At 52.3% G+C, this 23,908-nt stretch overlaps 6 protein-coding genes across 6 annotated transcripts; 1 reads left to right on the forward strand and 5 right to left on the reverse strand.

Moving 5' to 3' along the window:
* Positions 1-5,591: 5,591 nt before the first annotated feature.
* Positions 5,592-7,088, reverse strand: BO66DRAFT_441946 (uncharacterized protein; the record flags this gene model as incomplete). The annotated part of the gene is made up of 5 exons (XM_025651381.1): positions 5,592-5,910; positions 6,021-6,158; positions 6,293-6,423; positions 6,476-6,608; positions 6,697-7,088. 5 exons carry the CDS (start codon positions 7,086-7,088, stop codon positions 5,592-5,594), a joined length of 1,113 nt encoding a protein of 370 aa, XP_025500418.1.
* A 5,265-nt stretch (positions 7,089-12,353) lies between these two features.
* BO66DRAFT_331218 (oxidase ustYa family protein) lies at positions 12,354-13,629 on the reverse strand (the record flags this gene model as incomplete). The annotated part of the gene is made up of 5 exons (XM_025644084.1): positions 12,354-12,469; positions 12,543-12,749; positions 12,824-12,904; positions 13,060-13,278; positions 13,347-13,629. 5 exons carry the CDS (start codon positions 13,627-13,629, stop codon positions 12,354-12,356), a joined length of 906 nt encoding a protein of 301 aa, XP_025500419.1.
* Positions 13,630-14,671: 1,042 nt separating this feature from the next.
* BO66DRAFT_331053 (uncharacterized protein) lies at positions 14,672-15,283 on the forward strand (the record flags this gene model as incomplete). Its single annotated transcript, XM_025644075.1, has 2 exons — positions 14,672-14,735; positions 14,838-15,283. The coding sequence occupies 2 exons, from the start codon at positions 14,672-14,674 to the stop codon at positions 15,281-15,283; spliced, it is 510 nt and encodes a 169-aa protein (XP_025500420.1).
* Positions 15,284-15,381: 98 nt separating this feature from the next.
* BO66DRAFT_394502 (MFS general substrate transporter) lies at positions 15,382-17,332 on the reverse strand. Its single transcript, XM_025648001.1, has 3 exons — positions 17,142-17,332; positions 16,690-17,076; positions 15,382-16,603 (listed from the first exon to the last, which is right to left on the reverse strand). The coding sequence occupies exons 1-3, from the start codon at positions 17,194-17,196 to the stop codon at positions 15,561-15,563; spliced, it is 1,485 nt and encodes a 494-aa protein (XP_025500421.1). The 5' UTR covers positions 17,197-17,332; the 3' UTR covers positions 15,382-15,560.
* Positions 17,333-18,181: 849 nt separating this feature from the next.
* BO66DRAFT_172744 (peptidase family M20/M25/M40 protein) lies at positions 18,182-20,684 on the reverse strand. Its single transcript, XM_025642312.1, has one exon. The coding sequence runs from the start codon at positions 20,589-20,591 to the stop codon at positions 18,207-18,209; it is 2,385 nt and encodes a 794-aa protein (XP_025500422.1). The 5' UTR covers positions 20,592-20,684; the 3' UTR covers positions 18,182-18,206.
* A 1,383-nt stretch (positions 20,685-22,067) lies between these two features.
* Positions 22,068-23,364, reverse strand: BO66DRAFT_394507 (4a-hydroxytetrahydrobiopterin dehydratase). The gene is made up of 3 exons (XM_025648002.1): positions 22,837-23,364; positions 22,608-22,670; positions 22,068-22,389 (listed from the first exon to the last, which is right to left on the reverse strand). The coding sequence occupies exons 1-3, from the start codon at positions 23,260-23,262 to the stop codon at positions 22,246-22,248; spliced, it is 633 nt and encodes a 210-aa protein (XP_025500423.1). The 5' UTR covers positions 23,263-23,364; the 3' UTR covers positions 22,068-22,245.
* Between the last annotated feature and the right edge of the window lie 544 nt (positions 23,365-23,908).

Raw genomic sequence — 23,908 nt, forward strand, 5'->3', positions numbered from 1 at the left:
GATTCTGTCCACAGAGTTCATAATCTCCGAAGCGAATGTCAAGGTTCTGCTATCCAAATATACCCCAACAGACCTGTGAACGTCAGCGGTGAGAGTTGTAGAATTGGTCAGACGTATATTAGCGCCGAGTCGCATTTTCCTTGACCATGAGAACTTATTTGTCTGAAAGACATGTCTTTGGCTGAGCCATATTCTCACTCGACGACGTCTGAAGCACATGTACGCCCAAAATCTTCTTCCAAAGCCCAGAAGCGAAGAGCGCAGCTCTCAGCTGGTGTCCTCCGTTCATGCGACAGTCCGCCGAGCGCTATACGTCTCGTCCATATTATTCTCTGCTTTGTCCATCCGCTGTTGGTTTTTGGAATGAAGAAATCGTCGTGAGCCATCTGGCAATTTCTCTATACACTTCACCTCCTAGATACCCATGAAGTTCTATGCGGATTCCCTTAGTCTTCTCTTCAACCTCATCTATTGCTGGTCTGGAGATTGTGGGTAATGGGCTATTGCCGTTGGGCTTGTGTTTGTGGACAATGCACATGTCATTTCCGGGACGCTTATATGTCGTATACAATCCGTTGAAAAGCACCGAGCAATCATATAGCGGGCCGATTGCCCGAGCGCCCAGAGATTTCGGCAGAGTCTCCACAGTACCCCTTTATGATGAACTAGGGCTTTCAACACGTCTGTAGCTAGAAGAGGCTTAGACTCGGATTGTAGCATGGCCTCGCACTCCAGTGCGCAGGACAAGCCACCGACCCTTTTCATGAAATCGGAGGCCATTTCACTTGCGATCCTAGAAGTCAAGGCCGGTTTGGGTTGTGTCTGCATGGTGTCGAGATTAAGAGCCGGTTAGTAGGTGAGGTCACAAGGATCTAGTAAATCCTTGACGTTGACTTGGGCCCTGGTCAAGCAGTCGCCTTGATCGATCGATTGCTGTGCAGGCCCTAATAAGTGTATTGTATTGGTTCGTACGGAATCCAGGTGCGATAGGCCCAAGTTACTGACAACCCTGAATCGCATTCTCTTGGCTGACCACCATCACTGCACATTGGGGCTCGGATGTGTGAGAGTCATGAGGAAAGCAATTAGACCGATGTTTACTACATCCTCGTCGGCTATTCGAAGCCTCGCAGGCCCAGTCCAAAACTCGACTGGACTATACCTCATCATAGACCCAGGCTGTTAGACATGTCCTGTGAAAGCCTTTAAGCTATTGTTTTTCTGTGAAGGTAGTTGAGGTCCATTTACCAGTTCATCGCCGTGTTTCCTCTCAGGAAAGTTGCCAGAATCATGGGGCACGATATTTCTTGGTGTCCCTGGAGCAGTCTTGGCTTCGATGGTTACCACCTTCTGGGTTATGGCGCCCCAGAATGCTTGCAAGAAACAAACTGGCCGTATACCTGGCCCTCTGATGGGTATATGTCAGAAGTGATCCGCTGCTTACTCCATGGTCGATGTCCAACCGGCACACGATGCAGATTGTCCGTACACATACGCATCCACACAGGCGGAGGTGGCTGCCGGTATCCATGTGAATTCAGGCTGTCGCCGCAATGGCTCGAGAGGGCCTCGAGGTCCCGCATGTATTCGGTCACTTTCGTCCCTTCACCCTTATCCAGATGGAACTCGTCTCGAATGACTCGAGCGTACACGACACCACACTCGTCCTTACCTTCAACATGATGAAGCCTCTTCTTGCGAAAAAGGGTCGGGATTTGAACCTTTGCTGTGCGTTCCGTGGCCTGGAGAATCTGTGTCGCGTAGAACTGGGTTGATGTTAGAATCACAATCCGGTTCTGTGCTTTCCTTGCTTCCGGGTAGCCGAGGTGCTCTATCTTCAATCATGACCCATAGAGTTGCCGTCGTTTCAGATTATGTCGTCGGTCGCGGCATCTTAACCACGCATCATGGATGTCAGTCGATTGTGACTCGGAACGTTGAAAGGCCATCCGCCTCGAGTCTAGGGGAGGGTGATGATGTGTCAAATAGCCGAAGCATTTGTCGCGCCACGCGCAAAGTCTCGACGCGGGCGATAGCCACATAGACACGCCAGCAGAGTTGAGGCGAACGACTGGCTTTTCTGGTATGCCATTGTAAGCAGCCAAAGGAATTCCACTGTCAGGGTTGTTTTGTCATCGCTCAGTCCAAGTGGGTAAAGGGCAAAGCGCGCTTTCTCTCCTCAAACTTGTGCGCTATGTTTCTGAAACATATGGCCATGTGTGCCCGGGCATGTTCTGATCATTTTTAAGCTTCGAATAGTAGGTCTGACAGCAGCTAACCCACAATGTTCGCAAGTCAGATCCTTGGCCCAGGCTTAGATAACAGATCATTCCGCAGTGCTGAAGGTGGTGCTTGCAAAGACGAGTTTCTGCATCGACTCGGTCGAATCTGCACAAGCCACCCATGTGGGCCACTCCTGGCCTTGTATAAGCTGTTCCACTATCATTATAAGTATTTCGGCCGGGAGCTGTGCGTGTGATGGCATTCTGGGGTCCTTCGGTGCGCTTGTGCGAAAACGTCGAGCTGCGAGCTGCGTTCTTGCAGATGGATAGGCAGGCTCAAGCCAGTGGCAGTATCCTCTTCTTAGACTAGCTCTTCTATGACCTTTCCACGGTCTGACATTTCAAGATCATGCGGCCAGTATTCATTCAGTGTGCCTTTTTCCACATACCCCAGAATTTGGTCGAGAAAAAAGAGAAAGAACTGGACAAGGCCTTATCGCCACTAGCACTGTGCCTGTGGGCGGAGACGGCGGTGGCAGACGGATGTACTGCCAATACTCCCTCCGGTCGACAAAGAGGAACAACGCGACGTGGATGATCAGAAACGTGTGCGTGAGGCAGATCGATGTGGACAAATTAAGACACGACATGTGGGATTAATGGTGTAGCAAGGAGAAGGAAATCGACGTGTGCGAAAGGAAATACGACAGCAAGGATTACTAATGTAGCAAGGGACGAGACGTATGCTTCAGCAAACGCGGTATGGTATGGACGTCAAATCTTCTGAGTCGACACTGTGGCGAGGTGCGTTTTTGGATATTCTGGAAGTGCCCAATCGCTGAGAGGTTTGTCGACGCAGTCGGAAACGGAAATATCATCGAGCGCCAGGTATCAGGCTTCGAGGCCCTGCAGGAAAAGGTCTAGGAGTATCCTCGTGGCTCTTGGTATTGACATATCACGGTGTCGCCAGTCAAATCGGAACAGCATTGAGCCTGGCCACTTCATTTTTTGACCCTATTCATCATTTCCAGAGTGTAGTCTCTGCAACTGGCATTTCGTGTTCTCATCGGGTTAGCCCTAGCAATACGGCATGCGTAGGGCGGCACCTCCTTGAAGCCATTTCACGTACTTCGCCGACGCCTCATCAAATTATCCCAGTGTAGATCCGCAGCGGACAGTGATTAGAGATGAGAACAACGTAGGTTCTCAACATAGGCCTCAAGCTGGCGCCAGCGAGCGAGCGAAAAAGGCCGTGTTCCGCGTCAACTACGGACATACCGTGTCTCACAGAGCTTAGTAAAGTCTGGACTGCTTAGTATCATGCCGGGATGCAGCGTTGAAGCTGTCCTCGAATCAATCCCCTAGAGACTTCTCTCCCACTCCACGAAGGTACTGTGGACATTTCTCTCTGAAATGTCCTGTTTCCCTGGTCCAGCATTTTCTTTTACTGAACTAATCATTGCGGGCACGAAAGCCAGCACAGTGGTGATCTGACGGCGGATGAGCGTGTTGAGCGCAACGTGTCGGATTCGTGGATGCCGGGGCGAAACAGCCATCCTGATACCAGAGCTGATGCTTTATAAATTCTTGGCACTATCGGTCACACTGCACCGATCACGGCTATTGAATCCTGCCTTCCGACGGTGGGAACGCCCAGGACATCGGTGGCAGAGACCTGTCAAATTCGCTCAGATGGGCTTGTGAATCACTCCCGGATTATACTCTTTGCTGTCCCGATTCATACCGAAGATCTCTCCGCGTGAGTTCTCAATAAGCACACCGGCGCCATCGATTCCTTCGAGCCTTTCGTAGATGTTGGTTGATAGTTCTGGATCCCTGGGCTAACGAATCTCGTTTTTACTGGTAACCAGTGTCTGACTGCCATACTCGCGTGCAGTCTAATCAGTCCAAGCTTTGGAAATTGCACTCTGCCTGCTAAGCTCCCGCAGATGATTCACAGCGAGAAGGGTTCTTATGGCCGTTTCCAAAGGACTTCGGGAGCTTGGCCAAAGTATTTCTGCTTAGACAGGAACTGAATTAGAGGAGCACCATCGCGTTGAAAGTGATAGTGGGAAGGAGCCCGAGTACTCGGCGTGTTGACTTCAGTCGCAACTTCAGTCCGAAAGCCTATCACGCCTGAATTGCGTTTCATTTGTCTGATCACGATCTTGGGATAATGATGGCAATCATCGAAGATCATGAAAAGCGACCATTGGAGTGGCGGTTGGATAAATAGACCTGAGAACTGCACTGAGACCGAAATCTATCGAATGCGACAGCTCGAAAGGCCGCTTGGGCTTTTCACGACGAGACACAGTCAGCATGCTTTTGGCTCTCGTCTTTGGTCACACATACCTTGCTCAGATTCTGAATACTCCAGACGCATCCTTTTTCCTGGATGTTCGAAAGAATACTAACCTGGATTGTGGCATTTTTGATATGATTGGCGGGGGCCACAAGCCGTCCCTCCTGAGTAAGGGGAGAGAGGCCAGTAGCCCCCCGATCAGGACGTAGCATGGCGCAAGACAGAAGAATCGCATGTAAAAGCAGAAACAACAAGAGCCGTTGGTAACATCCACCGGAAGCTCGGCGGAACCTCGTCGAACGGCGGGATAACAGGGACCATCGCTTACAGTAAGCACAGTCAGCCAAGGCCCCAGCCAGATATGAAGGGACACAAAGAGGGAGGCGAGCACATGCAAGAGCCTTTTCTACCTTGCTAAGCAATGCGAGGGTCCTAGCATTCAATGGACAGAGCGAACAGGCAGCGAATCGGCGTAATTGAGGAGGTCCATAGCTTCCAACATGTGATGAGATCTCGGAGATCATTGAGAGAATTGACTGAAGCCATTTCTGAGAGCAGAACAGAACGCCACGCACATCAGTCAGCCTTATATACCAGGGAGTTTTAAGAGGAACGAGAAGAAGGACCGGGAAGAAGCGGAAATGGAGAAAGCTACCCCTGGAAAGATAGACTTGATATGGGAGGATTTGAGGTCAAAGGATATAGGGAAAGAACCCGACAGGCATGGAATCCGCTGAATTCCATTGTCTTGTGAAGTCATCTTCACTAGGATGTGTGAACGTAATCCATAGGAGCAGCCAGTCACTCATGCATGAACTTCCCAAAGGTTGCTTCGCAGATGAAGCTGCAGCAATCCACTAGCGATATGACTTATTTTGTCGATCAGCGCGTCATGAGCATCGGGGGTGCCTACTTCTCTATAGTGAACAAATGACTCACGTTTGGGCGAAATTCTGAGGCGGGTATCCAGCAGAGGTTGTTCTCGGTGCTGATCGTATGGTACTTATTGACCAGCTGTGGGCGTGAACTGGCGTTGTCATTGACCCGCTTAGCAACCCTACCATTCATCCAGAAAGCAATATCCTTCCAACATCGTTGCAGGTGGACACGACGAGCAGCTGGTACGGCTTGCCATCCCGGCTGGGATTGCGGAGGAATAGAAGAAGACAGCGGACCATCCAAAAGGTTTTCCCTGTGCCGGGCAGTTCTTGCACGATTCCGATCGGCCCATCCAGACTGGACAAGATGTAGACCGCAGCGGTCTGCGGGTCGTGGAATTTCCATCTCGCGAGAAGTTCGGCCGGGGCAACGCTCTGGTTGGCGATGGTGCTGTACAGATCGACCGTCGGCAGGCTGTCGGAGCGATTGGCAAGCAGGGTATCCCTGCCAGCATATACTGCCCCTCGTCGGTATCAGAAATCCCGGCGACGACAACTTCATGTGCTTCAAGCACTGCACTACCCCCGACGGGGCCAGCGCTGCGTGCCTCCTACCGCGCTTTCTTCAGATAGGTTGCGTTTGCAGTCGACTTGTCCCATTCATTTTGGAGCACAATTTTCCTCCACTCAATGCGGAAGTAATGATAATGCGCACTGATATTGGTCTTGTCCTCTGGGCGTTGATCTGCTTGCCTAGAATCAACTTCAGGGCCCGGCACGGGCAACATTCCTTGTCAAGATATCCAAGCCCGTTGCTCTGATATACATACAAGCCCTGGCTGTTAGCCTTGACGGATAGAAGTATAGTCTTTCAGATCAAGACTGACCGATACCCCACGTCTAGAGGCGCACTATCCTCTCGAACTCCTTGATGTTGTTTAAGCTGTAAGTAGTTGAGGAGGTTAGAATCCACCCTGGACTCATAGTTAGCTTCGTGCCACAGCTTCTTTCTCGCGATCTACTAGCATCAGCCGCGACGGATCTCACATTACTGGGCATTATAAGCCCACACGCTGACCAGTGCGAAGAATGCGATGCAGCTCCGCTGGAGTGGGGACGCTCATAGGAAGGGTCGCGACAGTACCCACACACCTGGTCGGGCGGAGGATGCCCTCGTGGAGCTGGGCCCGGACAACCAGCTGCCTGGGATCCGATCACTCAATGTACGGCACAGACCGCACAACGGGTTCGCGGATCCAGGCCCGCTCGCGACCCGACAGGGGCTGCGAACCTGTCCAGGGTGGGAGGCCGGGCACCACGGCGGGTGTTACCTCCAGAACGACCTGCGAACCAGGCCGCGGGAGGCAACTCGACGAAGAGTGAGGCATCCCACTCTTCCTCGTTAGCCCGCTCGCGGGGAGCCGGCTGGTCGCAAGGAATAGCCCTGGGTGTGCCCCTTGGAGGCGGGGGAGGTCCTGGGAGCATGGAGGCTCCCCGGGACCCGCGGGGTCCGCTACGATGTTGGTCATCGTTAATTGAAGCACCCGGTTGCCCCGCGTATACGTAGCAAGCAGTACGCGAGGGCAAGGGGGCAGACGCAGCGGCAGCGTCTCGCACACGCGTAAGAGTGGTGCCGATGCACGCACACGCCAGTCTTTGTATACTTGCGGCAACCCTCACCATCTCGCGAAGTGCGGGTGTGGAGATGGACGAGGATGGGGTGAGGGTTGCATACGATCCATGCCACGACCTCGGAGATGGACATATACATTGTTTCTTAGAAGTTCGAGCTGCATTTGCCAAAGTAGTCTCCTTCCACCGGAGCCAGAACTATTCGAGTCCCATATCTCAGGCTGCTCCCAGTCCGACGCCCGCCCTGCTCTGTCTGGCAGGTCACTGGTTCTTCTCTGGTAAGACATTCTGGAATTTCCTTCCTCGAACCCTCACCACAAAGGTTCAGAGGGAGAGAAATCCATTCTCGTCGGAGACGTTACTAGAGGCAGGGTGTTGCTAAACTGCCTATCCTCTCAAAAAAATGAGTTGAGAATTGACGAAAGCCCCATGGGATCTTAGATCTGTGTCACACGCGGCGCGGTCCTTGGACCTTTCTCTGCATGGGCATTGTTTGGTTGCACATTTTAGAGGCCATCCATGAGCGCTCCAGCGATGAAACCGTGTGACGACTGATGTCTCAGCCGTTATTTGGAAGTCTCGATGCCACACAACAAACCCATGGTATGTCACGCGTGGACAAGGATCAATCCGATATTTCTTCCGATTTGCAGCAGCGCGTCGATCACGCATAGCAAGTGGTCAATCAGGCCGGTCAAGGTCAGCGCCATCCTGAACTGCCCTTTTCGTCAGTGACCCTAGTCGACCATCATCTGTCACCCCTGCATTGATTGCCATATACACCGCGGTCTGAACACGGTAGAACGCACGGGGCTCTTGTGTAAGCGGCGATATCAAGTTATTGAGTTAGTATGACCATCCTCAGGGAACTCCATCCGAAAGGCTCAGAGCCATGTTGCAGTGTCTTAATATCAGTCTTATCCAATGCATTCTGATTGGTATTCCTTCGATGCCCCTTGTGGCGTTTCATCAATGCCCTTAGCCAAAAGTGCAAACAGAACGGTCCAAAATGTTAGGGGCTCATGCATATGGCAGTAACTGTCGAAACATCGAAGAAGCTTAAGAGCACAAAACTTTGCCTCTAGGCCCGATGATCCTTCAGGGTCATAGAAGAGAATGTAAGACTCCAAAGCCAAATCGCAAACTCCGCAGTCCACCTGACAATTAAGCTTGCAGACTTTATCCCGATACCGATTTGGTGTCATGATCCACCGGCCTAGGTCAATCACTGAACCCGGGCCGGGTTCGGTGAGATGGACTTCGATAGCAGACTTAGCAACCTGATCACTAGCTGCAAAGGTCTCCTTTCCAGAGGTATCCTGTGACACTATCGGCTGGCAGTAGGGAAGATTTATCCGAGTCTCGGGAGAATAAGGATTCGGTGATAGTATATCCCGAAGGTACCTGGAATTAGACTTCCCTGATAACAGACGATGTGACTTGCATTTCAGAGTAGCATTCAGCGCCCCGAAGAAAAGGCCGAAATTTCCACCGAACTCAAGCTGTTGATAGGGTTATGAATCACGATCACCGAAGAGAAGAATAAGATAACAAGTATAAGAACAAGCTGGGAATATGACAACTGATATGATCTCGTCAGGCAAGAGTCGATAGTTTGGTGAAGTTGATCGCGCGGTGTCCGTTTCCTTTTGCTACTATGTGATAGCGCAGCGTACTGTCGTCTCCCTTCATAATAGCCACTATTCGAGGCATTTTTACGATGTAAACAGCTGATTTCCTCAAGCACCGATGGTACGTTGAATAGCTCGATGATCCGAACAACCGCTGATTTTGCGACCAGATAAGAAAAGCAGCGACGAGCCCATTGACTCTCTGCTCGGGTCGCGTATTGAACTTGTCTAGTTCGTCATTGGTAATGTTTGTGCCGCCGGTATTGACAATACGGTGGAGGTTCGACTTAATCTGTCCTTGCGCGTAGATGTGAACAACTGAGTTGTCGTATACCATGGTGTGTCGATAGTAGCGAGTTTTTCCTTGCATCCATCCTACCAGGAAACGGGGAAGCTTGGGCTCTTTGAACACTGGGGGCTCTTCGGGAGGGGGATAGTTCTTGGGTAGCCTGTCGGCGGAGATTATGTCTTCGATATCGATGAAACGAATCAATGATGTGCCTTGGGTGATGTCGAAGTCGTTGTAGTCGGGGTCAATGCCAGGAATAGCTCGTATAGCTCGATTTCTGATCCGAGAAATCGAACATCTCCGAAAGATCCGTTCCGTTCCAGCGGACAATGTAAGGTTTCACACCCCCAACTGGCTCGACCTTGGGTCCACTGAATTCTGAGATCATCTGACCAATATCCCTTCTAGGGGATTATACTAGAGAGAATTGTGCCTCCCAAGCATGCTTGCTCCCATCGATAACAGTTGCTGCATTATCTCGAAGCTTTTCGGTCGAAGCTCCGCATCTGCTTTTCTGTCCATCGGGTAGCCGCCTTTTGCACACTGCTGACCAGTGCATTTGAATATATAGAGCCGATGAGCTTGAGATTCCTTGCTAACACGCACAAATCCAACAAGCCTGCTCAAGCTGGTTCATGCATGTCGATGACGTCAGTTTGCTGAGCGAACGCATTTTGCATGCTTCTTCGCATCGATGACCGACCGTCCACCAAAAATGCTCTGTAGTGGTTTCAGATGCTCATGACGATTCTTTCAAATGGCCCGCTCAAGGCAAACAATGGCCTTGTGGGATAGTTGTACCTGGCTGGACAACCTTGGTTGCCGAATCCTTGAAGGCACGAATCGGAACCGCAATGCATCCGTGCGCCTTGGAAGCATCCTCTCTTTGCCCTTCAACCACCCAGATTCCTGAAACCATTGATTGCATCTAATGAACCTGTGATGCCACTTAACTCTATCAGTAGATGTTAGATGGCAGTAGTCGAAAACAAACCACCCCTCGAGAGTCTTTTTGTCGCGGGATGGACCGCTTGGGTCTGGCACCAAGATGAAAACGCCGGCGCCCCAGTATACATGCAATTTCTTGCTTAATGTGACCTGTCTGTTCCATTTCCAGCATTCGATATTCTCTGATTTCCAGAAGAGGGCCAGAGCTTCCTAGAATTGTTCGTAGTCTTTTTGACCTTTCGACCAAGGCGTACAGGGTATATGTGGGCGATCTCTATGGGGTCCCTGAACCCGGTGATCACGCAAGTAGACTCATCTTGTAATTCGCACTAAAGCAAATTAGTAGACGATGCGAATATGCGAGGACATTCCCGTTTGAAATGGCCGTAAACTTTGCACTCATTGCAGCGCGGTTCACCGTCATGATTCCATTTCTTCTCGTTCTCAATGCAATTGGCACATGCAGCCTGTTTAGTCATACGGTTTGCTTCCAGATGCTTTTTGCTGTTCGTCTATAACCTGTTAGCGACATCCAGGTCGTCTTTGGCTCTTTGTGCCGACCAGAATATCCCCGGATCATCAGAAAGTGCTCGTAAATGGCCGCATACTGGTATTTTCCGTACATGGGTGGTGTTGTACTTAGTTGACCTCTCGGCCGATTTCTTCGTTGCCTTTTTTTGGCGCCTCGATCGGGAGAATAAAGGATCAATAAATGAACATGAGCTTCGCAGCTGACGAACTCGTGACAGGCTGATGTATGCTAGCCGGTAAACGTCATGGGTGCCCTTTGGCCCCACCGATTGATGCACTTCTTTGCCTGGTTTTCGTATGCAGGTATGAAGCAGGGGTCTACCATAATCATATCTTTCGCTCGGGTGAGATTGATTCCGGTGCCCAGCATCTCCACAGCACCAATCAGTTGTTTGTCTTCAGGGCAAGGAGCATCGCTCATCACCCTGGATGTCCTCCCTGCTTTGGCCTCATTTTCGATTGCTCCCACCTCATCGGGTTTGGTGCAGTTTGCTGCCGGTAGCATGGCCACCGGTGACGATAACTCGCAACTGAGATGATAGCGTCCATTCCGGAAGACCCCACGGACCCATGATAAGCATCCTGTTCACAGCACAGTTTGAGGTGGTTCTCAAGATACTAGGCTGTCTCGTGAAAAGACATGGACGGTGATGGACGAGATGAACTGCCCATATACATGAGAGCGGTCCAGGGCACGTTTCCAGAGGCCGATGGCTGCTTTGATTGCACACCAGCTGAACCGGTCTTCCATCAAAGTGAAGAAGAGGAAACAGAAACTGAGCAGTCCTAGGACGGATCCCATAGATAGAATCCTTTTGGCAACATCTTCGATGTCCACAGCTCCTGTAAACAGGGAATAGATGGTAGACAAGACGGCGGGGACAGCAGTTAAGGAATCAGTGATGTGTAGCCACGAGAGGATAGGTCGCGGAGTTGCATTATGCAAGTTGTCCACACGGGTTGGTAGGAAAGACAGCGGAAGGGAAAATGGTATCTTAGTGATGACGCCTCTGAGAGGTGGAGAAGGCTTGTTGATTCCTCTACGTGAGGCTATCGGAGAGAACTAGCTAAGGCAGCCGGGTGGCCGGTGAGCTGGCACCTCAGGCACCAAGGCCCCAGGGCCGCCGTCACTTAGCAATATAAGCCAGGAGTTGATTGATGCATGGTTTCTCGGATGCAGATCATACAATGAGGAGATCACCATGGACACAGTCATGTGGTAGAGTGGCGAAGTAGAAGGAGTGGGCTATGAAGATAGAGATGGAGGTTGTAGAGGGAGATAGACACAGATAGACACAGATATGGAAGATGGAGATGGTGAGTTGGAGGTGGAAGGTTGAAGGTGGAAGGTGGAAGGTGGAAGGTGGAAGGTTGGAAGTAAATGAAGATGCAGACGAAGATGCAGATGGAGGACGAAGATGGAAGACGAAGATGGAAGATGAAGATGGAAGACGAAGGAGAAGATAAAATGGTGAGAGTTGAAGAGTGTGGAGGAGGAAGGAAGAGGAAGAGAAAGAAGGAGGTATTTAAGCACCTCGTCAGTCAGCGACCGCTGCATTATTCAATTAGTCTATTGTATTCAATAATTGATTATGGCTAGCAAGGAATAAGGACATGATGATTCACCGGTACTCAATACTTGGTAGAGATTCTCATCGATACCCAGGGTGAATGGATCTGCATTTAGGGCTTTGGAATATGAGAGCAGGAGTGAATGTTCATAGTCGCGCATACTTCCATGCCCATGAATCAGCTTTCTTTGATGACTTTGGGAAAATGATTGACAGCCTTCATTATCTACTATAGAGCATCCTCTGTATACCCATGCCTTACTCAACAAGGTTCACAAGAATCATTCATCATGAAGGCATACAAAGCCCGACATGTGACACCCAGCAACAACCCCCATCCACCCCCCTAAGCACCATCATGATGATGATGCATCTCACCCCCATGATACTCATTCGGATGAAAATCCGGATGCCCCGGAATCTTCCCGGTAGCCTTGTACTCTTTCTCCGGAAACGAGGGACCTAGTCGCCTAAAGTCAGCTTACCCTGGACATTACCCCCCCAAAACCCCCTCCAAGATTTGGTGATAACTCACCCAAAGTCGGATGCACCAGCGTCGTCTCATCGAAGATATCAAACGCATGCTCCTTAGCCCAATTGTCCACCATGTCCCAGTTCGCACACTCATGATCGACCACAAAGTTGGGCTTCGGGGCGCGGTCATTCGGATCCCAGGTGAAGGTGAGCAGGGCCACGTCGGCTTTGCACATGATGTTCTGGCGGAGGTTGTCGACGCAGTGCTCTATTCCATGGCCCAACAACATCAACAACAACATCCGAAGCTAGCTTTTCTTGATGTAAGGAGTGGGGACATACCAATATGAACCGGAGTCGTCGGTTTCCCGATATGGTAGTAATTCTGATAGACCACCTGCCGCAGGAATTTCTGCACACTGGCTGTCAGTCTCCATCCCCAAACCCAGCCCATCAGGGCAGGCTATCTTACCAGGCAGTGAAGTTGGTGGTATACGTCTGCTATCGCGTCAGCCTTCAAGCCACATACTGTGTATACTTCATACGACGGAACAGAAACAACATCGATAACTACCTACCCGGGATCGCATAATACCCCCCCTTCTCATCATTGATCGGCACCGAGGTGCGATTGATCCGGGCCAGATCCTCGGCGGTGACCCGGATATTGGAGTTGACGAACAGCTGGTGCCACGCGTGGTCGAGTTCCTCGGAGGGGGCGCCCTTGAACGGGTTCTTGCTGTCGATCGCGGCGTAGACGGTCTTGCGTTCCATGTGGATGGCTTCGTGGAGGGGGGCTATCTGACATTAGCCTATTCGTTCTTCACATGTTGAATATCTTGGAGTGAGGGTTTGGGGAGCGTACAATCAATCAAATGCGCTGGCTTAGACACTGGCCACTCCCTTGACTTGGAGGTCGCGATCAAGAAAGCTGCGCCGTAGAGCGAGGCAAGCAGGAAGTGGAAGCAGAGGCTCTGCCATCGGAAGAAGGAGAAGGGTCGCCGGGGAGGGCGGTCGATGTAGCAGGCCTCTTCCTCCTCTTCCAGAAGACGCTGGGTCTTAGAGCAATGCTCGTCATGGTAGTCTGGTAGAGGCAAGTGGTCGGAGGAGGTGCTGTCCTTGCTGCTTTTCTTGAGAGCTGCGTACATCTTGGATGCGTTGATACGGAGGAGGCAGAAGATGGTGATAGGATGTCTCGAACCCGAGAGGGTGTAATAATCACACAGACAGAGAGGGCAGCAAATGCACGAAGCACAGGTAAGTATTGCACGAGTTCGAGTATCAGTATCGGTGGTGGCAAGAAAACCTGCTTTCTGCGTCAGAGATGCAGCTATCCTCCGGCAACCGGTTACGGCTGGAATGGATTTCAATCTAAGTCCTTGGGACTGCTTTGCGAGTCATCGTACTTGGAGAAGGTAGTTGGGGTTGGAATTATTGGCAGCCAGCGCCGCTCGCATCATAGAAAATAGATTGGGATGGTTTGAAAAGCCATGTCGCCACTGTCGCCATAGTCATGAACCAGCACTACCTACATTCTTCACACGATCATCCGAGACAAGTCAAGGGAAATGCCTCAAGTACAGACCAGCCCTATCAAACCTTCATCCACCGTCACAATCTCATTCCTTCCCCTCTAACCCTCCGGAATCCAACCAAATATCCCCACTGCAAAGATTGTACATGTACAGTATCTGCAGTCCCCCCACCACCACCATCACCACCACCCCCAAGCGCCCAAATCCACCATGAAAACCCGAATTCCCAGCAGCCCAAATCACCATTCCCACCACTATCGCCACCACCATTCCCCCCAGGCCCTCAATCACCCATTCCAATTCCAGCCGGTCGCTTCGTCAACTGGAACGCAATGACGCTCCTGACTCGTACCGCCATCCTACAACCCAACCAGGCAAGGAAGAATGTACTGTGTCACCATCACCATCACCATCACCGGCACCCCTTTCGCATCCCCTCCCCTCTGCATCCTGCCAACATATCCAGAACCCATCAACGCTGTAGATGTAATCCACCGCATCCCGCAACATAAAACCCATCATCATCCCCGTGCTCAAAGACAGCTCCACAGCTCCTATCACCTCCATCCGAAATCAACTTTCTTCAGTATATCACAAAAAACGCATCTTCCTCTTCCCCGAGAATATCAACGCGGACATCTCGAAAAAAAAAATGATGTACTCGCCCAAGTTCCTGCTCGCGGTGTGCCTTACCGTGGGCTTGGTGACGGCTTTGCCTAGTATGTTCCTTCTTTTCTTTGGTTCGCTTCATCAGGAGAATGGAAGGGGGTATTGTGGGCTATGGATTGGGAAAGAGGCTGACTAGATTCGGGGTTTTGTAGAGGTGGGATCGACCAGCGAGTTGGATGGGGATCTCTACAATTACAAGCGGGCGGAGGCTGAGCTTGATGGCGACTTGTATAACTACAAGAAGCGGGCAGATGCTGAGCTTGATGGGGATCTTTACAACTACAAGAAGCGGGCGGAGGCTGAGCTCGATGGCGACTTGTATAACTACAAGAAGCGGGCGGATGCTGAGCTCGATGGCGACTTGTACAACTACAAGAAGCGGGCAGATGCTGAGCTTGATGGGGATCTCTACAACTACAAGAAACGGGCGGATGCTGAGCTCGATGGAGACTTGTACAACTACAAGAAACGGGCTGATGCTGAGCTCGACGGCGACTTGTATAACTACAAGCGCGACGGGGCCGAGCTCGATGGTGATCTCTACAACTACAAGAAGCGGGCTGAGGCTGAGCTCGACGGCGACCTCTACAACTACTAAAGCACCGCCCTCGACCCGGGACAGAATTGGGGAAGAGACGTGGGACAGAGGTGGCACTGGTTGTTACGGTGGATGATAGGGATGTAGCTTGTTGTCACGTCGTTAATGGTGGTTTGTGTTATTCGAAGGAGTATCTGTCTTTATCTGTCATCAAGATGGTAGTAGACTGTAGGTACATGGACTAGAAATGTATGCAGCCTGCCAGAAAGTCGGACGATGATCACAAGCAACGTAGAGCAGTTTCGACTATACGCTGGAACAAGGACATGCAACAGCATCAGCAAGCCTCCGTAACCCCCTCCTCATCGTCCAACTCCACGTACCAAGTCTGCACCGCCGCAAGCAAAGCAATCACCCCGGAGCCCCACCACGCCAACGCACTGAAATGGTGATTCTCCCCGATGCTCTGCAACAGGCCCGCAACGGTGGGGGAGAAGGTCCGGCACGCCGCGCCCGCGCTCGTCACCAGCCCGTTCACCCGCCCCAGGATCAGCGGATCCGGCGTCCACCGCTTGATGAAGATCAACAGGGCCGGGTAGCTGAACGATGAGAAGACATTGCGCACCACCAGCCAGGTCCACAGGCCGACAGGCCGCCACCCGCGCGCCGGCAGGAACGGGAGATAGGGCAGGCAGAAGTAGGCGGCCGGGTGGAGGAAGGTCATGACCAGCAACGTCCGGCGGAGGCCGAACCAGTCCGTGCACACGGGGAAGAGCAACTGAATGCCCAGGCCGATGATCCCGTTGATGCCCATCACCAGACCCACCGTCGACAGACTCATGTCGAGACCGCCCACCCCGCCGAGGTAGTACCGCGGCACGCTGGGATCGCGCGGGGTCCGGAGGAAGATGGGCAGCAGCTGGATGTAGGTGACGGTATGGGCACTCAGCAAGCAGACGGCGCTGATCAGCATCTTGACGTTGCGGTTCAGACTCCACAGCGAGAAGCTGGGAGTAGCAGTAGCGACTCCCTCCGTCAGCGCACGAGCACGGGCAGCAGCAGAATCCGCACTGGTCTGGAGGTGCTGTCGAAGGAGGGGTGAACTTTCAGACTGGGCTGGTTCTGGTTGCTGTGATTCATCTGTGCGCTTCAATCTCAACTCCGGATGAGTCTCATCCAGAGCGCACCACGCCAACACCATCGTGAACAGAACCATCGCCGCACAGGCCATATTGGGCAGCAGATAGGGATACTGACGCAGCAAGGAGCTGAGAAAGTGTTCTCCCAGGTTCAGCTGCTGCTGCGCCAATAGCCCCCCGAGGGCCGGACCGATTGTGCATCCGATGCTGAAAAAGAACGGTATGACAGCATACGCCCGTGCTACATTGATCGTCAGTGTCGGCCAGGATACACTCAAGATGAACCCCTCGCAGGACCCTCCAATGTATCGGATCAATCAAACCCACCTTCATGCTCCGAGCGACTGACCATCTCACTCACCATGGTCTGGACCACCCCGACATTCCCATTCAAGGCGCCCCCCAGCGCCCGGGCAAGAATGGCCATCCAGATGCTGGTCGCAAAGCCCAGCACAAACATGGATAGGACGGTGCCAGCGCACCCCAGCAACAAGACGGGCTTCCTTCCGATCCGGTCGGAGAGCGCCCCCCACCAGAACCCTGTCAGCGTCTCCGCCGCGGAGAAAGCCGCCACAAAGAGCCCGGCGTAGAACGCAGCGGGGTTGTTGCCGCTGTCGTTGCTGTTGTCGCCATTGCGCAGCAGATGTACCATCAAGTCATATGCGTACGGGAGGGGGGAAGTCAGAGCGACTGGCTCGGCGATGCGGCATAGTCCTGTGGTGGTTGAGGAGGACATGAGCGGGGTAGAGTTTCGCGTTTTGAGTGGTGGTAAAGCTTACCCAGAAGGAACAGTTGCCATGTGGGGAAGTATCTCTGCTTCGTGGGTTCCATCATTCACGTTCAGTTTTGGTGGATTTAGTGAACTTGGTGGACTCATCCCACGGAAATGGAAGAGCTGTTCATCCATGGAAGATATACGGTATGGTAGTGGGCAAGCGGTCACGTGCAATTTGTCACTGCAACCGAAAGCCATAGCCAGGACAATCCTGGGAAAGAAAAAAAGGAAAAAAGGGAAAAGAAAAGAAAGAGAACGGGTGTTCGGCTGAAGAAAGGTTGCAAGGGTCAGGGTCAGCCTGTAGAGAGGGTCACGCACTTCCCAAACGCCACATACTTTTACTACCACATTCCTTACCCAAACAGATTGATTATCTTCAGGAATACAAGTAATTAAGGATTTTGACAACCACCCCTGCAGAGTTTCTGCGGCAAAAAAAATGATGCTTTTATATGAACACATACAAAAACCAGCAGCCGTTCCGCAAGTGCGTGGCGTTCCAGAAGTGCGTGGCGCCCTCTATTTGCGTCCGCTTGCTTTCACAATTCACATCCACCTGCATCTTGGCGGGGGACCAAGTTCCCCCTTTAGGCAATTTGTTCAGCTGCCGGGAGAGGATTGTACTACCACACTACCTATACGCCGAACCATCCATCCTTGGAGACGAACAATCCCTGGTCCTGGAACATGTAGTATAACATGTGTATAGTAACTTAACATCTAGTAGATCTAGTTATAAACATATCCCTCCAATAAAACAAGGACTCTATCGTCCCCTTCAACAGCCAAAATCAAAATATGTAGATGGCAAAGTATTCTAGCATACTTTCACCTCATAGACAGCCAACATGTGCAAGTACAGGGTTCAGAATGGTATCAATTAAAGCCAAAGGAGAAAATAAGATCGCTGGTCGCTATGTGATGATGCGGGATCAACTGCATCGACTGTCAAAGTCTGTATGTGCAAAATATATCGTGCCGTGGCAACGTGGAATGCATAAGGGAAAAAGGGAGAATTAAACATGGTGGCCGACGAGTGAGCTTTTGGCGTTAGAGGTAAGATACGATGTCACGGAGTGATTCTCGATTGTCGGGATGCGCTGCGACGGCCGCTCGAGCCGTATGAACCAGGGGCCAGGCTTTTCCGCTGTTCTTGGATCGGATGCAATGGCGGCGCGATGCCTTGCCTGGGATCCATGCCTGGTTCACCCCAGCCAGGCGGTTGAGGGTCGATTGGGGAGGGAATCTTGGGGAGTGGACAGTTAGGGGGTGGAGCTGCAGGTGGCCCGATTAGTCCTGGCATGCTCTTGCGTCGGCCCATCCCGGCCGGCGGTAAGCGTGCATTGAGATCGGTCGGATACATCACTGATCCCCGCATCCGGGCGTGATCCTGACCATTTGTTTGCTCTTCAGCCAGAAGATGGAGCTCGGAAGGAGGCTTTCCGCCCACGGCGGTTGTAGGACGCAGCGTGTTAGCTGCGCTTTTCAATGGGTTCCGAGACAAGCGGGAAAGGCGATGAGTCTTCGAATCGACGCTTCGTGCGGGATCAACAAGGGAATCCTGCGAGCTAGATACTCGTAGTAGTTTGGGTGGAGATAATCCCTGAGTAGGCCCGACCTGGTGCGGCTCGTTCACAGCCCCTTGCCCAAGTCCATTCATGATCTTGCCTGGAGAGTGTGGGGGAGATGGGAAAGCTAACAGAGGATCAGCGGGTGAGTCTACGTCAACAAGGTCGAGAGCAGGCGGGGCCTGCGGAAACTGCGGGACTTGCAGCGGCCCAAACCGAGCCGTGAACCGTTTGCTGAAGGAGGGTACGCTGAAGTTTGGTGCGGGTGGAGAGGTACTGCGGTAGATCGGGTCGGGTTGGGTCGAATGAGCCCGAGGAATCTCAGCCGCCAACTCCGCAGCTGTGGGAACGGTCTGCGTTGGCGACGCATGCATCGATCGTCTCTTGGTTGACCCCGAAGCTGTTGGGCTAGCCATATCCCCAGACCTGGGCACATTATCAGCGGAAGGCACGCTCGGAACACTCGATGCTGTCATAGAGTAGAAGCGTCCCGAATTGCTGATTGGAGACGTGACTTCGGTATGAGTTGTGGAGATAGACCCTGAACGAGACTCCGATGCTGGAGGTAGCACTATCGAACGGCGGTTGATGGAGACATGGGAATTCCGGCGAGACTGGTCACTAAAGCTTGGATCCCTTTCCTCTCCGGACGCAGGCAGCTGGGGTGGAATCAGCGTGGAGTATCGCTTCGTATCCTTTGTTATCATTTGACGAATGCTGGGCTTGTTGTGAAGCTGGTGGCCTGGCTCCCCATCATCGGCCCTTTCAGAGATGTACTTCTTACCGCCACGCGCCTCAATTTGAGCTCGGACTGCCAACAACCAGGTGTTCATGTCTTCGGGATGATCGAAGACCAGCAAAAATGTGCGTTCCATCCGTCGAGTATGGGAACGATGGAACCCAAAGCGAAATCGATGATGCTTGGTACCTTCAACGCCTTCCTCGTCTGATGATTGCGTCACTTGAAGCACGTAGTGCTTCCCAGGAATAGCATCACTGGCAAATGCCACTGATTTGGGTCCCAACTGAAGCATTTTTTCAGGCAAACGGTCGTGCTTGCCGGAGCCCGCATATTGTAAGATATAGCCGGCGGTAGCGAGAACGTACACCTTCTGCGACCATTCGGTCTTACTAATGGTTTCAGAAAGGGTGCGCAGGTGCCTTTTTCGCTCTTTCTCTTCTTTCTTCTTCTTGGTGGTTGTGTCCTCCGCGGCGTCTCCGTTCTGCGATGCCTTGCTTGATGGGTCATCTTCACGGGAGACGATCCCTTTGGCCCTTGCCGTTGCTTGCATGCGTAGAATAGTGTCCACCGAGAGAGAAGGAACCGGCAACGAATCATGCTTGATCGACTGCGGGTATGCCTGGAACAAGGGCGGTGGTTTCCAGCCTAAGTCACCTGCCGGAGGTTGATCATCGCCGGACTTCCCCCGCGATTTCGCAGGAAGCCTCGAGCGCTGAGAAGCAATTGTGGTGGGAGATGTGGGTAGTGTCGCAGCAGAGGTATTGGTTCTCGGTGTCGCGACCAAAGTTGGTGACAAGGGCACTGCCCCTGAGTTGGGGGCCGGTTGCTCCGTGGCAGGTTTCTGTTCATCGATACCAGATAGCTTGGCCTCCGTGGCTGGCTTACGGGCCGATTTGTCGCGCCCGAAAATGTTGCGCAGACTGGATTTGGATGTCTGGCGTTTGACCGGAGCGGGTTGTAAAGGGACTCGCTCTCCTCCCTCCTCATCTGTCTGGTAGTCGGATGGCCGGGGTCGCTGTGGTCGAGTGGCTGTTACTTGTATCGGGCGCGCGGTGGGACGGCTGAAATTAGTTTGCAGCGGTGCCAATCGCTGGCCTCTGCGCTCGTTAACCGATTGTTGCGGGGAATCAATTTCGAGCGACATTCTCTGCGCGAATTCCCACAATTGCGCAGAATTTCGGTGCGGGAAGTCGGGGGATCTGGTACGAGTCGGGGTATGATCGAAGTCGGAAAAGCATTCAGCATTCGTGCCACGGCTAGGTGATGATTAAAACGAGAGATTCAGGTAAAGAATGTGGTCAAACTGGCTGGATGACTTCATCGACAGACGATGCAAGACAACGGACGGGATAGAGCGATGGTCGGACCACTAGACGTGGATCATTCCCGTCCAAATTGTGGAGGCACCGTGTCGCATCCACCAGAACAGAGCTCAGAGCGGTACAGACGAGAGAGAACGATCGCGATAACAGGCTGTGGATACAGGACGAGCCCAGAGTGTACGACGAACAGGGGATGATTGTCGGGAGTGGGAAACTGGGTCAACAGATCACCGGGGTGAAGATCAGATCAGGAGAAATCCATTGCCGTCCGTGAGCTATAAGAGAGTCGCAATTGAAGGTCATTCAGCGAGGGAGACAGTCGAGAGCAGCAAGGATAGAACAGAATGAACGATAAAAGGGCGAAAAGAGGGGAAACGAAGAGGCAAGAGAGTGTGAGGGCCAGGTTGGACGAAGGGAGGGGAGGGGAGGTGGGAGAAAGAGGAAGAAAGCGTTGATGACTCGATCGAAAATTGGCGACAAGAGAGAGGCAGGCAGGACTCGAGAGGAGAGGGGAGGGGGGCAGAAAGTATTAAAAATAAAATAGGTCACTTATTTTGTTTGAAAGAAAACGATGAGAGAGAATGAAACTAAAAATGAAACTAAAGAAGAAACGATGGGACGGACGAACGATGGACGCAAACCCGCGTGAAACGGGCTGCAGGCAAGGATCCCAAAGTGTTCAAGGTTCCCACTGCAAGATCCGAAACGGTTTGGTGACCGATGAGCTGAGGCAGCGGACTGTCCCCCACCCCCTTGGAAAGTCAGTGATTTGAGTTTTGATCTCCTTCTGGAAGGATAATGTTCGATGGGTGGATGAGAGGATGTTCAGGACGTCCGTAGAAAACAAGAGGAGGAGAGGGAAAATGGGGTCGAGGGGGAGAATCGAACAGCCCGCCAGAGATTCAATTCGATCCCCAAAAAAACAATGGCTGCTGCTGCCCCTGAATTGACCCAGCCTTGCAGGGCTCCACTTTCCTCCCCATCGCGTGTAAGAAGTTGAGCGTTTGAAGCTAGAGAAATGACGACGGAGACATTGTAATACTGTGAGCTTGGAGTACGGAGTAGAGAGCCTCCAAATTTGTTGTCCTGTTTGTCACATTTCTCCTGCTCTTCCTGGCAGCCATTTCACAGAGAAGTGAAGATGAATGAAGCTGTCAACCTCCTCCTCCACCACCACCCACATTCCGCCCATCTTATCTCTACAACCGAGGAAAGAGGAATCCGAATCCGCTGAGTCAGCCCCTTTCTGTCTGGTGGTTCCAGACTCTGGCTGCTATTCTCTCGTTCTCTCTTTAATTTGACTTTTGTGTGTTTGGACTTTCACTTTCACCCCCTTCAAGTTTGATGCTGCTGGCTGGCTGGCTGGCTTGGAGTTTCATCTCTCACCTCCTGATTCGAACTTGTTATACGCGCACAACATACAGGACTTATACAGAGTTCATGACAACACCCCCAAAATCGATACAACCCGAACCATCAATGGCACTTCCTCCCCTGCCCGGCCTCCACCGCCCCCATCAGTTCCGCCGCCTCGTCACAATGCTGCGCCATATCCACATCCTTTCCCGTTAGACCTCGCGGGTGGTGCGTCGTCCAGTGGATATCCACCGATCCAATCCGCTATTGAACCAGAACCACACACAGTCAGCCTCTTTACTCACGTAGTAATTCTTTCCGACCTGTCCATACACCCCCTTTTCTCCTCCTCGGATCGGATTCTTTCCCCCACCATTACTAGATGTCCAGACCCAGGAGGTATCGCCCCGGGAAAGAAAGAAGAACGAATGGAGTCAACAAACCCAAACACGAAGGGAGAAAAGAAAAAAAAAAAAACTTACAACAGTCATAGTAGGATGATGCTTCATCGTGGCACTTTGCGAAGCAACCACATTCACAAAGCTCTACACAACCCAGTCAGCCCATCAATCAATCCCCAGCCCCCATCATCCCTTGCCAGCTGAACACTCCGGGCCCTACCCTTCCCTTCCCCGGAAAATCAAACTCGGAAAAGGTTGGGTGCGAGAGGAGCGGAAACCGCCTTGGGAAAGGACTAGGCCACAAACTTACCACCGCCTTGAAATAAGTCTTGAAGAAGTACGTCTTCTGCAATCCCTGGCCCTCCGCATCCAGCGTCCACCCTTGCTCCGGCTGCAGCAGCGCGGTCAGGCGCGGCCGGAGCTCTTCCGCGTCGACGCCCTCGGCGAATTGCGGGTCAACGGCCGCGGAGTTCGCGGAAGCGGACATGCTGGAGGAGAAGACGCGTGTCGTAGTGGATGGGGAGGAAGTTGAGTGATTCTGTGTCCGGAGGCTGCTGGTGGGGGTGCTCCGAGTGAGGGGTGTAGTTCGGACAGGACGGGCTGGGGAAATAGTGGAGGAGGCAGAAGAAGAAACAGAAGAGTAGAAGCGGAAGGTAGATGGGCGAGCGAAATGGCTCCTTTGCAGGCGAGAGAGGAGTACGCAAGGCCGTGGGCTTGCCCTGATGATGTGGTCCATGCTGGATGGGATGAGCCAGAAAGAGGGTGTCTACCAGAATTGCGGTCGGGGATGCGCGCTGCGGCGGCGGCGTTTGCGCGGGTGGTGGAGGTGAGAAGCTTCGGCCACCCGCGCAAGGCACGTGACCCGCCTCCGGGGCGCGGCGGGCGGGTCGATCTCCCGCCGCGCTGAAGAGGAATGACGGGGCCAGCCAGCCAGCCAGTTAGCCAGTCAGCCGACCAACCAACCGTAACTTAATCACCAGCCTTCGAGATGACAAGGTCCATGGCCTAATCCTACCTTACTTACTTGTCTAGAAGACAAGTCTACTATAAATAGGACAGAGGCTGATTACGAACAGTGGGATCCTGGTCATGACACTCAACTTGTGATCCAGGAAGCTATTCAATCCTCTATGGAGGAAAATCTCATTGCAATTATGATGACAGCTGCTGACAACTTGAGACTAGCTGGTGGGATTGTAGTTTTAAAGAGCGATAGGACCGGTTCTCAGCGTAGGACCGGAAGCAAAAACCAAACAGTGAAGAACTGTCGAGCTGGGCCCCGCCGAAGCTACCAGCCTGCCCATATCGGCTCCATCCAGTAGGAAACAGAAGAATGAAGATAGAACAATTGGATGATATCTAGACTATCTAGAGTAGCAAAG

Source organism: Aspergillus aculeatinus (genome assembly GCF_003184765.1).
Source record: "Aspergillus aculeatinus CBS 121060 unplaced genomic scaffold BO66scaffold_49, whole genome shotgun sequence".
In the NCBI taxonomy this organism is placed as follows: Eukaryota; Fungi; Ascomycota; class Eurotiomycetes; order Eurotiales; family Aspergillaceae; genus Aspergillus; species Aspergillus aculeatinus.

What these genes read in the sequence shown, in the direction of transcription:
- BO66DRAFT_394502 (XM_025648001.1), bottom strand. Translation starts at nt 17,196, where the DNA reads ATGATGGAACCCACGAAGCAGAGATACTTCCCCACATGGCAACTGTTC. An exon ending in ATGGCAACTGTTCCTTCTGG is followed by an intron (nt 17,077 to 17,141) that starts GTAAGCTTTACC and finishes CAACCACCACAG; the next exon opens with GACTATGCCGCATCGCCGAG. An exon ending in CAGTCGCTCGGAGCATGAAG is followed by an intron (nt 16,604 to 16,689) that starts GTGGGTTTGATT and finishes CGATCAATGTAG; the next exon opens with CACGGGCGTATGCTGTCATA.
- BO66DRAFT_172744 (XM_025642312.1), bottom strand. Translation starts at nt 20,591, where the DNA reads ATGTCGCTCGAAATTGATTCCCCGCAACAATCGGTTAACGAGCGCAGA.
- BO66DRAFT_394507 (XM_025648002.1), bottom strand. Translation starts at nt 23,262, where the DNA reads ATGGACCACATCATCAGGGCAAGCCCACGGCCTTGCGTACTCCTCTCT. An exon ending in AGACTTATTTCAAGGCGGTG is followed by an intron (nt 22,671 to 22,836) that starts GTAAGTTTGTGG and finishes TGGGTTGTGTAG; the next exon opens with AGCTTTGTGAATGTGGTTGC. An exon ending in ATCATCCTACTATGACTGTT is followed by an intron (nt 22,390 to 22,607) that starts GTAAGTTTTTTT and finishes CTGGTTCAATAG; the next exon opens with CGGATTGGATCGGTGGATAT.